The sequence below is a fragment of the Corythoichthys intestinalis genome, chromosome 9 (assembly GCF_030265065.1).
Source record: "Corythoichthys intestinalis isolate RoL2023-P3 chromosome 9, ASM3026506v1, whole genome shotgun sequence".
NCBI lineage: Eukaryota > Metazoa > Chordata > Actinopteri > Syngnathiformes > Syngnathidae > Corythoichthys > Corythoichthys intestinalis.
The window spans coordinates 15,165,797-15,178,424 of NC_080403.1; the positions used below are offsets into that span (position 1 = coordinate 15,165,797).

Below are 12,628 nucleotides of genomic sequence, written 5' to 3' on the forward strand. Positions count from 1 at the left end.
AATACAGTATTAATGTTATGGTGTGCTGTGTACCACCTTGCTGTTCATTGTTTTTATATTTACTGTATTTCCCGCACTATAAGACGCACCTAAAAACCTTAGATATTCTTAAAAGCAGGCAGTGCGCCTTATAAGCCGATGCGCCTTACATATGGATCAATATTGGTTCATCATGCCATGACATTCACTTTAGCGCAGCACCATCTAGTGGATGTGAAATGGAACCCCAACCACTACTACTACTACTACTGCGCCTTATAATGCGGTGCACCCTGAACAGTTTTAAACTAGGCCATTTATTCAAGGTGCGCCTTATCGTGCGGAAAATACGATAATTAAATAGGCATTGTTTTGATTACTGAATTAACCCTTTCAGGGACAGTGGTCACTACCATGGATGATCATTCGCCCCTCCTAGTCAAAATGGATTGGACATTTAGTGCTATCAATGGCAGCCAAAGAGTTAAACGAGTGCCCTGTAAGGGTTAAAAAAATCATTATGGCATGAAAAGGTTAAATAAACTTGATCAAGGCTCCTGTATGATTCTGTATGAGCTCTGATTACCATCTTAAACTGTGTTATACACATTGAATGTGGGCTATGCCCCTCAGGTTACAGACACCTGGAGATATGCTCATCATTGCAGAGGCAAACAACCCACTACAGTATCCAACCCAGGGCGTGGAAACGCGGCCCCTAAAAACAATCCTTATCCCAGGTATGTGTAAATCTAGTCTGATTGTAGTCTCTGCTAAAGTTTACTCTTTTTAAAAGGTATGTCAAAAAATGTTTGACCTGAATAGATAGCAACCTAATGTCAAAATGATCTTTTTAGGGAGTGTAACTTGGCACTTTGGATTATCTATCTAGTTTGGACCAACAGTTACAAATGAGCCAGGCTGATCACTCAAGTTGAGGCAACAGTCTTAACCAGGTCATTGGAAAGAAAGCATGTGGCCTTCAGCTGAGCTCACGTGTATGCCCTCATAGACAAACCATGGGGATTCATAGTAGCAGTATGAGTAGAGTGTGGTACTATAATGAAACAAAATCAAACGTAGGTCATGAAGTGTTGTTTATAACAGGATACCTGTCAAAAAATAGATAAATGAAAAAGGCCAGTTTCAGTAGCCATTTTCTTCCAACTCTACAACAAAACTTCAACAAATATGCATCAACCCATTTTATATGATTCTTGACTTGATTTGTTTTGGCAGATTGACATGTTTAGTTTTTAAATGTGTAGGGGTGACTTTTAAAATGAGTAACCGAGATGTTTTTTGCTAATACAAGTTGTGACATGAGCAATTTTGTTTACTTGGACTTGCAAGACAAAAATGGTATTTGAGCACTTTATAGTGGCAGTGAGATTACTTCTTGTAAGACTGACTCGACTAATGTTGATTCACATATCAAACAAGATTGGAAATGGGTCGGTTCCCCAGAGGCAATGATGGAAGAGGCCACTGTGTGATAAATGTTGACCCTTTCAGCATCCACTGTAACTTGGTCATCCTGAAAGGGGGATCACAATTGCTTAATTTGTAAATCATTAGGTGCCGGAACACAAAGTACATATGACAGCGCAGGAAATATGAGATGGGCACAGGTCCCGAAACATACGCAGAAAACGGTGCTGAAAACAACACGCAATTGCCCATTTGCCATGATGTGGGACTTACAAGCCCCAATTTCAGATAATATCCTTGGTATAAATGTTATGACAACAATTGACAATTATTTAGGCTATACTCTGCTCAGCACGGGTAATTGCTCACATAACCACAGGTGGGACTTACAGTAACATACAGTCTAACTTGTAAAACATAAGAAAAAAAAATCTGAGATTTATAATAAATAACACAAACCCATTCTTTAGCGAGTTTCATCCCGCCGTCTTCTCTGGCCTCAAAGTTCCCACTGCCTTACAAATTGAGCACCCCAAACCCGAATTTCCCATAAGGGTACTGGCCTGTTGCGCCAGCTGTTTGTGGTCCACCTGGCTGACTACTGGCACTGTAGCTGGCACCCACTCCGGGTGACGCTGAACCTGACCAGCTGCTGCCACGGTAAGCAGCCTCCTGCCCCGGCACGGCTGGCTGTCCGTGAACCTAGCTAGCTGCTGCGGCGATAGCCTCCTGCTGCACCCGGTCCTGGCCGTTAGCATGAACGCTGCAGCTGCCCTCATTGCCCGTTGCTTTTCTGACTCGTTTTGAACCATCATCCTTCTTTTTGAAAAAAGACAGTTAATACAACTGTCTTTTTGCCATGTTGAAATACCGTTTGATCCTGGCTGCTTGCTCCCTAGTTTTTTTTTTTTTTTTTTTTTTTTTTTTAATGTCAGGGGCATGATTTGTTGGTCGAGCTTTTCAGTGTATCAATAAATCTCCCGACTCTTTCAATTGACGTTAAATTTTTATAAACAACATGCAGTTCTTGGGATTTGTTCTGTAAATGAATTAATGCACATTATTATTTTATACAATAATGTCCGTAACTATGCATGGTCCCTTTAAAAAAAACGCTAGGACTGGAGAGCTGTGAGGTAGTAGGAAGCGAGGGGGAGATGTGTGAGAAGCAAAAGTTAGCGGTCGAATGTGGCGGCAGTCCGCTCTTATTTTGTTTGTTTTCTTATAGTTGCCATAATAAAGTGGAGTAAGCCATCAACGCCCCCCCCCCCACCCCCCATTCAGGACTATTACAATACATTTTTAAAAAACGTTTTTATATTATTATTAGGACTGTCAAAATTATCGTGTTAACGGGCAGTAATTAATTTTTTTAATTAATCACGTTAAAATATTTGACGCAAGTAACGCACATGCCCCGCTCAAACAGATTAAAATGACAGCACAGTGCAATGGCAACTTGTTACTTGTGTTTTTGGGAGTTTTGTTGCCCTCTGCTGGCGCTTGGGTGCGACTGATTTTATGGGCTTAAGCACCCATGAGCATTGTGTAATTATTGACATCAACAATGGCAGGCTACTAGTTTATTTTTTAACTGAAAATTTTACAAATTTTATTAAAACGAAAACATTAAGAGGGGTTTTAATATAAAATTTTATATAACTTGTACTAATATTTATCTTTTAAGAACTACAAGTCTTTCTATCCATGGATCGCTTTAACAGAATGTTAATAATGGTAATGCCATCTTGTTGATTTATTGTTATAATAAACAAATACAGTACTTATGTACCGTATGTTGAATGTATATATCCATCTTGTGTCTTATCTTTCTATTCCAACAATAATTTACAGAAAAATATGGCATATTTTATAGATGGTTTGAATTGCGATTAATTCCGATTAATTAATTTTTAAGCTGTAATTAACTCGATTAGAACTTTTAATCGTTTAACAGCCCTAATTATTATTATTATATTCTATACACGAAAGGTGCCGGATCTGCCTAAATAAGTCCCGGAACACAGGGAGGCCAAAATCAAGAGGTGCCAGATATTGTTCCGGCAGGATCCGGCACAGTTTAGAGAATGTCATCGTTTTGTCAAATTTGGTCCTGTGAGGATCGTCGTTTTGATCAAAAGCTATATTAATAAATATGACTTGGTTTGACATCAGTTTAATGAATACTGAATGGAAGTACTGTAGCTAATTCAAGTGATTATTTTTCAGGATTGGCCTTACAGGACCATCCGAGAGACCACTACTCGGTAAGTATATACATGAATTTAAAAAAAAAAAAAATTCAAACCACATTTTGAGACATTTGCACATTATTACATTTCCTACAGATAAATCTCACGGCCACGATGGGGACGCTGAATGTTGCCGCAGAAGTGGACGGTGTAAAAATCCAAGGTGATGGTGAAATGCGCATGACGCTGTCAAGCAGCCACTTGGGAAAACTGAACCGACAACTGCAGTTTGTCACCTACACAAACACACTGTTCCACCCCAATACAGCAGACACAGGTGGGGAGACTGGTCAGAAATCTACAAGTTTGAATGGTGTTGTTTGCTGACTTGTATCTTGTCATTAATGTTTGTTTGTTTGTTGTGGATGGATATTATATTACCTCCTTCACTGGGATTAAAGGAGCGAGACAACCAATCCATTTTGACTGGAAGGGGCTGGCAGTGATCATTATAGTTTGTTAATCCTGTAGATGGATGTCCCACTAATTTATTGACTGCCATCCACTAAGTCCTTGACTGCCATAGACGGCAATAGAAGTTTTATCCATTTTGACTAGGTTATCACTGCCAGCTTCTCACAGTTAAAATCAATTGGACATTTATCGCCGTCAATGGCATTTTTTTTTAAAAAAACAATGTACCCCACCTACTGCCTGTGGTTGGCTGGGATAAGCTCCAACCTACGATGCTCGTGATAAGCGGCATGGAAGATGAATGAAAAAATGAAATTTAATATTTTATCATTTATTTTGAATATAAAAACAAAACAAAATCAACGATTACCATTCAACACCAGGTTTTTACGATCATAAAGGAGCAGGACAACATCCAGACTTATTAAGTTCCAAACATTTTTACTGTTCTGTCATTATATACCTTTATATATATTCTGTGTATTTTTCAACATAAAAAAAGTATCATTTCTTTGCTGAAGTCACACCAAATAATCAATAATAAGCAAATATTAATGTAATTTAAAAGAAAATCTTATTTGAAATTGAAGTATGAAACTAAATTTAATCTGTATCTCATTTACAACCCCAGTTCAAATAAAGTTGGGACGTTGTGTTAAACATAAATAAAAACAGAATATGATTTAAAAATTGTGTTCAACCTACTAGTATATTTAATTGAATACGCTACACCACAAGCTATTGAATGTTCAAATGGATAAACCGAGCAAATAATCATTAACTTGAATGTTATGGCTGCAACACATTCCAAAAAAAACATGAGAGAGGTGGCAAAAAGACTGGCTCTGCATCAAAAATTGACGTCAGTGTCTCAAGGAGATCACCAAATGTGCTCAGGAACACATCAGAAAACCAATGTCAGTAAATACAGTTTGGTGCTACATCTGTAAGTGGAACTTAAACCTTAGCTATACAAAGCAAAAGTTAATTAATTAAAAATTAATTAATCGTAATTAATCGCGATTCAAACCATCTCTGAAATATGCCATATTTTTCTGTAAATTATTGTTGGAATGGAAAGATATGACACAAGACAGACATAAACATTCAACATACTGTACGTAAATGCTGTATTTGTTTATTATAACAATAAATCCACAAGATGGCGTTAGGGATCCACGGATAGAAAGACTTGTAGTTCTTAAATAAATTTGAGTACAAGTTATAGTCATTATATATTAAAACTAGGGCTGTCAAAATTATCGCGTTAACGGGCGGTAATTTAAAAAATTAATCACGTTAAAATATTTGACGCAATTAACGCACATGTCCCACTCAGACAGATTTAAATGACAGTAGTGTGAAATGCCCCACTTGTTAATTGTGTTTTATGGTGTTTTGCTGCCCTCTGCTGGCGCTTGGGTGCAACTGATTTTATAGGCTTCAGCACCCATGAGCATTGTGTAAGTAATAATTGACATCAACTATGGCGGGCTACTAGTTTATTTTTTGATTGAAAATTTTACAAATTTTATTAAAACGAAAACATTAAGAGGGGTTTTAATATAAAATTTCTATAACTTGTACTAACATTTATCTTTTAAGAACTACAAGTCTTTCTATCCATGGATCACTTTAACAGAATGTTAATAATGTTAATGCCATCTTGTTGATTTATTGTTATAATAAACAATTACAGTCAGTATGTACCGTATGTTGAATGTATGTATCCATCTTGTGTCCTATATAAGTATAACACCATTTACCATTTATCTTTCCATTCCAACAATTTATTTTACAGAATATATATATAATTTACAGAAAAATATGGCATATTTTATAGATGGTTTGAATTGCGATTAATTGCAATCAATTACGATTAATTAATTTTTAAGCTGTAATTAACTCGATTAAAAATTTTAATCGTTTGACAGCCCTAATTAAAACCCATCTTAATGTTTTCGTTTCAATAAAATTTGTAAAATTTTCAATCAAAAAATAAACTAATAGCTCGCCATTGTTGACGTCGCTGAGCGGGACGTCACATGGGCTCCCTGCCGTTCTTCCACAGTGTCTTTAACTACGTTAGGTAGAGATTGAAATACACCACAAGGTGTCAATGGCGAGTTTTAAATTAGAGATCTAGCCAAGGCAAAGTCTGAGAAAGTTTTATGTGTATTGAGAATGCCAATTCTCTTTGCATTGAGCACTTTTCTTTTTGTGAACATTATTTTTTTGAGAGATAGGAATATTATTTTTGTTGTGCTTTCACTAAATGATACTGTAGCGACTTTACTGTTCCAAATGCATGATGGGAAGTTGGGCAACCATGACTATCAGTAGTGGCTGCGATTGGTATACAGTATGTTCTGCGTTGTGTTCAATTAAGCGTATGAATATTATTTTTGTTGGGCTTTCACTAAATGATACTGTAGCGACTTAACTGTTCCGCCCAGATGCATGATGGGAAGTTGGGCAACCATGACTGTCAGTGGTGGCTGCAAATGGTATACAGTATGTTCTGCGTTGTGTTAATTAAGTGTGTTAGGAACAAGATCGTCTCCAGTCATTTTTCCCCACGTCGTTCGCCACAATATCTTTATTTGTTGTGAAAGAGTTGCCAAAGCTAAAGCGCCAATAAAAGGCGCGGTCCAATGAACGCCTGTGTCCACTCGCATTTCTCTGCCGTTTCGCTCTTAAATGTGCTAAAACGGCATCATTGTAAACTGTTTGAGGCAACGCATGAACGGGTCATTCTGTGTATGCGTTAGTTGCGTCAAATATTTTAACGTGCTTAATTTTTTTAAAAATTACCGCCCGTTAACGTGATAAATTTGACAGCACTAATAATGATACAATTTATTTCTAGAGCGCTTTTCAAGCCACACAAAGATGCTTCACAAGAGAGATGGAATTACAATGCCAACAAAGCAATCATAAAAAGATTAAAAGCAAGATAAAGAGGCGTAAAGATAGAACAAAGCTTGGTATCATGGTGGGTAGCAAAGAGTGAATAGGTGTGTTGTTAGTCCCCATTTGAAAAGTGAAAGATAAAATATATTGCAAAGATCTGGGGTAGAGAGTTCCAGAGCTGGGGGGCACAGTGACTAAAACCTCTGGAACCGAAGGTGGAGAGATGGACATGGGGGACGGAAAGGTGGAGGATAGTGGAAGAGCGAAGTGGACGGCGAGGAATGTTTAAACGGAGTAGATTGCAAAGGTAGGGAGGGGCCAAGCCATGGAGGGCTATGAAGGTAATGATGAGGATCTTGTAATTGATTCTTTGTTTGACTGGAAGCCAGTGAAGTCGACGGAGGATGGGGGTGATGTGGTGTGTGGTGAGGGCCCGAGGCGTGCTGCTGAGTTCTGGAGGAGCTGCAGTTTTTGGAGGGACTTGTTTGGGAGACCAAAGAGCAGTGAGTTAAAGTAATCGAGCCAGGAGGTTATTAGAATACAGACCAGAGTGGAAGCGGTTTAGCGGGTGAGAGAAAGGAGGAGACAAGAAATATTGCAAAGGTGGAAGTAGGCTGATCTGGTGATGCCATTGATACAGTGCCTTGCAAAAGTATTCGGCCCACTTGAACCTTGCAACTTTTCGCCACATTTCAGGCTTCAAACATAAAGATATAAAATTTTAATTTTTTTGTCAAGAATCAACAACAAGTGGGACACAATCGTGAAGTGGAACAACATTTATTGGATAATTTAAACTTTTTTAACAAATAAAAAACTGAAAAGTGGGGCGTGCAATATTATTCGGCCCCCTTGCGTTAATACTTTGTAGCGCCACCTTTTGCTCCAATTACAGCTGCAAGTTGCTTGGGGTATGTTTCTATCAGTTTTGCACATCGAGAGACTGACATTCTTGCCCATTCTTCCTTGCAAAACAGCTCGAGCTCAGTGAGGTTGGATGGAGAGTGTTTGATAACAGCAGTCTTCAGCTCTTTCCACAGATTCTCGATTGGATTCAGGTCTGGACTTTGACTTGGCCATTCTAACACCTGGATACGTTTATTTTTGAACCATTCCATTGTAGATTTGGCTTTATGTTTTGAATCATTGTCCTGTTGGAAGATAAATCTCCGTCCCAGTCTCAGGTCTTGTGCAGATCCGTCCCAGTCTCAGGTCTTGTGCAGATACCAACAGGTTTTCTTCCAGAATGTTCCTGTATTTGGCTGCATCCATCTTCCCGTCAATTTTAACTATCTTCCCTGTCCCTGCTGAAGAAAAGCAGGCCCAAACCATGATGCTGCCACCACCATGTTTGACAGTGGGGATGGTGTGTTCAGGGTGATGAGCTGTGTTGCTTTTACGCCAAACATATCGTTTTGCATTGTGGTCAAAAAGTTCAATTTTGGTTTCATCTGACCAGAGCACCTTCTTCCACATGTTTGGTGTGTCTCCCAGGTGGCTTGTGGCAAACTTTGAACGAGACTTTTTATGGATATCTTTGAGAAATGGCTTTCTTCTTGCCACTCTTCCATAAAGGCCAGATTTGTGCAGTGTACGACTGATTGTTGTCCTATGGACAGACTCTCCCACCTCAGCTGTAGATCTCTGCAGTTCATCCAGAGTGACCATGGGCCTCTTGGCTGCATCTCTGATCAGTTTTCTCCTTGTTTGAGAAGAAAGTTTGGAAGGACGGCCGGGTCTTGGTAGATTTGCAGTGGTCTGATGCTCCTTCCATTTCAATATGATGGCTTGCACAGTGCTCCTTGAGATGTTTAAAGCTTGGGAAATCTTTTTGTATCCAAATCCGGCTTTAAACTTCTCCACAACAGTATCTCGGACCTGCCTGGTGTGTTCCTTGGTTTTCATAATGCTCTCTGCACTTTAAACAGAACCCTGAGACTATCACAGAGCAGGTGCATTTATACGGAGACTTGATTACACACAGGTGGATTCTATTTATCATCATCGGTCATTTAGGACAACATTGGATCATTCAGAGATCCTCACTGAACTTCTGGAGTGAGTTTGCTGCACTGAAAGTAAAGGGGCCGAATAATATTGCACGCCCCACTTTTCAGTTTTTTATTTGTTAAAAAAGTTTAAATTATCCAATAAATGTTGTTCCACTTCACGACTGTGTCCCACTTGTTGTTGATTCTTGACAAAAAAATTAAATTTCATATCTTTATGTTTGAAGCCTGAAATGTGGCGAAAGGTTGCAAGATTCAAGGGGGCCGAATACTTTTGCAGGGCACTGTATGTGACCGGAAGGAGAGCGTGCTGTCGAGGATGACACTCAGACTCTTAACCTGAGTAGAAGGAGAGATCGGTACATTGTTGATGGTAATGGAGAACTTATTGACATGAGAGAGCATGGCGGTGGTTTCAATGAGGAGGACTTCTGATTTTGAGCTGTTGGTAGGAGGAAGTTAGAGGAGAACCAAGAGTAAATGTCATCTAAACAGAGGGTGAGGGAGGAAGATGGAAGGGAGGAGGTTGGTTTTGAGGAAGAGCCGGGTGTCATCCGCGTAACCATGGAAGTGAATGTTGTGTTTGCAGAAGATGGAACCGAGGGGGAGAATGTAAATGATATAGAGGAGCGGCCCCAGAACAGAACCCTGGGGCACGCCAGTGGAGACGGGGAGGGATTTGGATTCATGGGGCCCTTCAAACTGTTGGACAGCTGAAGATGTTCATCAAGCAAGAATGGGAAAGAATTCCAGCTAAAAAGCTTCAATGATTAGTGTCGTCAGTTTCCAAATGCTTGTTGAATGTTTTCAAAACAAAAGTTGATGTAACACAGTGGTAACCATGCCCGTCCCACCTTTTTTGGAAGATGTTGCAGCCATAAAATTCAAAGATAATGATTATTTGCAATCAGTTTGAAAATTAAATATTTTGTCCATGTACTGTATTAAATTGTACTCAGTTTATATGTTGAACATGATTATAGTGCAAATTATAGGTTTAACACAAGGTCCCAACTTCATAGGATTTGGGCTTATCGAATGAACATTCCAATTTAATGAGAGGATTCATTTCAACATGTTCAATCTAATCTCATGAGATCTGTTTTTTTTTTTTTTTTTTTTTAATTATTAAACTAAAATTGAGTGTTCCATTTTGTAAGTGACACATGTTTAGTAAGGATGCCGTCTATCCATGTAAAAAAAACAGGTGTGTATGAGATTGAAAAAAAAAAAAAAAGTATTTAAATGTGTTTTGTGTTGTGTTTTACAGTGCACTTTGAGACAGAGGGCCACCAAGCCAACTTCATCATTAAGATCCGTCACGGTTTAACACCAAAACTGTATAACACAGGGACGGAAGGAGGTACTGTATTGCAAATATTGAGCTCTTGTCTGCCCCAAACACGCACACATTTAACAAATATATTTCACCTGTGATCTTCCTTCTCTAGAGTACAACATCAGTGCTCTGGTCACCATAGCAACCAAAACATTTCTACGCTACGACAAGCTTCAAAATCTGATCGACAGCGTGAGGAAATACTATCCGACCGTCACGATTATCATTGCTGATGACAGTCAAAATCCCAAGAGCATCTCAGGGCCTCACATTGAACATTACATCATGCCTTCTGGAAAGGTAAGGAAGTGAGATGTAATATTCACAAATTAGACATACTGTGGTTCCTCGAGGTACGACTCAAAATCCCTCCATCTTAACTCATTTGAACGCGTAGGCATATATTTATTCACACATTATTCTGCATAATCATTGATTGTTAGTTGATAAATTATTCGATTACTAAAATAATTGATAGCTACATTCCCAATAAAGCTGTTTTTCAGTTGTGCCTCACGGATGTCTGGGGAATTTCCACTCTAGTGATTTTCCTCAGTTTTGCATACCATGCCTAACTTTTGGACTGGCCCCAACCTGCCGATTTGCCTAACCTTAACATGAAGTGTAACATTGTCTGAGTTTGAGACCGAACGTTCTCGAGGGCATCATGATGAACACGGTGATCGAGGTCCAGGCCGGCCTGCTTTTAATTGTTCAATCATGACTAAATGTATTCAGCTTAGGTGACTATTGTTTTCTTTTTGCTCCTGAACTTTGTGTCATTTAAGTGTCTATTAAAGAACCTGTAAAAAGAGAAAATTTACTTTTTTCTCCTTCAAACGACAACTCATGTCTCCAAAATCTTGCAAATTAGAATTTTGAATGTCAAACTTGGCGTGTTGTGTCTCCTAGGGCTGGTTTGCTGGTCGGAACCTGGCCATTTCCCAGGTGACCACCAAGTATGTCCTGTGGGTGGACGATGACTTTATCTTCACCAGCAAGACAAAGGTGGAGAAACTTGTGGATGTTTTAGAGAAGACCACTTTGGACCTGGTGAGGCACACTCAAAACATAGATGAGGTGTTGTTCTGTACATAAACTTGGCCTTGAGAGATCATTTATAAAATAACAATCCACCATGCTGAGTGTGGCAATGGGTTAAGGTGCCTGGTTAATTTGCTGCTTGAAAATTTAACAACTGTTTTACACTGAAAGTCATATCTAATAATGGAGTTAATGTTAAAAACGTATTAACGTTTTAACATTCGACTGCTATTTACTGATTATTGTTGCAAATACGTAGTGACAGTCCATAAGTAGGAGTAGTTTACACTCCTACCAAAATATTTAGAATTGCCTGTCCATGCCATGAGATGGCAGGAAAGTGTTCCTTTTGTCTATAATAAGTAGGAGTAGTTTTCACTCCCACCAAAATATTTAGAATTGCCTGTCCATGGCATGAAAGTGTTCCCTTTGTCTAGAATAAGGCTCTTGACATAAGATTGCACCTTAGCAACATTTATATTCCTTCGGCTTGGTGAGTTTTTGAACAAATAATAAATGAAAATAGCAAAAGTTGACCATGCTTTTTTTTTTTTTTTTTTTTTTAAACATATTTTTTTTTCTTGTACCTTGGATAGAATTTAATAAAATAGTAAAACATTAGTTTTGTCATTCCATGATTTGTGGGTTATTTATTTTGGTCCGTAATTAAATAACAATAACAACTTAATCATATTGGCTTATGGTTATTACGTAATCAAAATCTGTTTAAGGTTGTCATTTTTTCATAAACCTTCAATCACATGCAAAATATGTAAAATATAAGATTTGACCTTTCAACACTTTTTACATTACCCGTGAGCAAAAGACACGTAACAAATATGAATTCCAAGCGAGCGTTGTGGGTACTGAGAGTGATAGGCTGGTAAAGCCAACTAACAACATAGGTACAGTGGGGAGAACAAGTATTTGATACACTGCCGATTTTGCTGGTTTTCCCACTTGCAAAGCATGTAGAGGTCTGTAATTTGTATCATAAGTTCTCTTCAACTGTGAGGGATGGAATCTAATACAAAAAAACAGAAAATCACGTATAATTTTTAAATAATAAATTTGCATTTAATTGCATGAAATAAGTATTTGATACATCACAAAAATCGAACTTTATATTTGGTACAGAAGCCTTTGTTTGCTATTACAGATACCAAATGTTTCCTTTAGTCCTTGACAAGGTTTGCACACACTGCAGCAGGGATTTTGGCCCACTCCTCCATGCAGATCTGCTCCAG

The 12,628-nt window shown here is 38.5% G+C and overlaps 1 protein-coding gene across 1 annotated transcript in view; it reads left to right on the plus strand.

The window, feature by feature from the left end:
* Positions 1-12,628, plus strand: part of b4galnt1b (beta-1,4-N-acetyl-galactosaminyl transferase 1b) — a 42,904-nt gene that overhangs the window by 23,148 nt on the left and 7,128 nt on the right. Inside the window, exons 4-9 of the mRNA XM_057845146.1 lie at positions 613-719; positions 3,640-3,677; positions 3,759-3,939; positions 10,269-10,361; positions 10,450-10,637; positions 11,250-11,390. Of these exons, the coding sequence (XP_057701129.1) occupies positions 613-719; positions 3,640-3,677; positions 3,759-3,939; positions 10,269-10,361; positions 10,450-10,637; positions 11,250-11,390 (748 nt within the window). The remainder of the gene's footprint in view (positions 1-612; positions 720-3,639; positions 3,678-3,758; positions 3,940-10,268; positions 10,362-10,449; positions 10,638-11,249; positions 11,391-12,628) is intronic.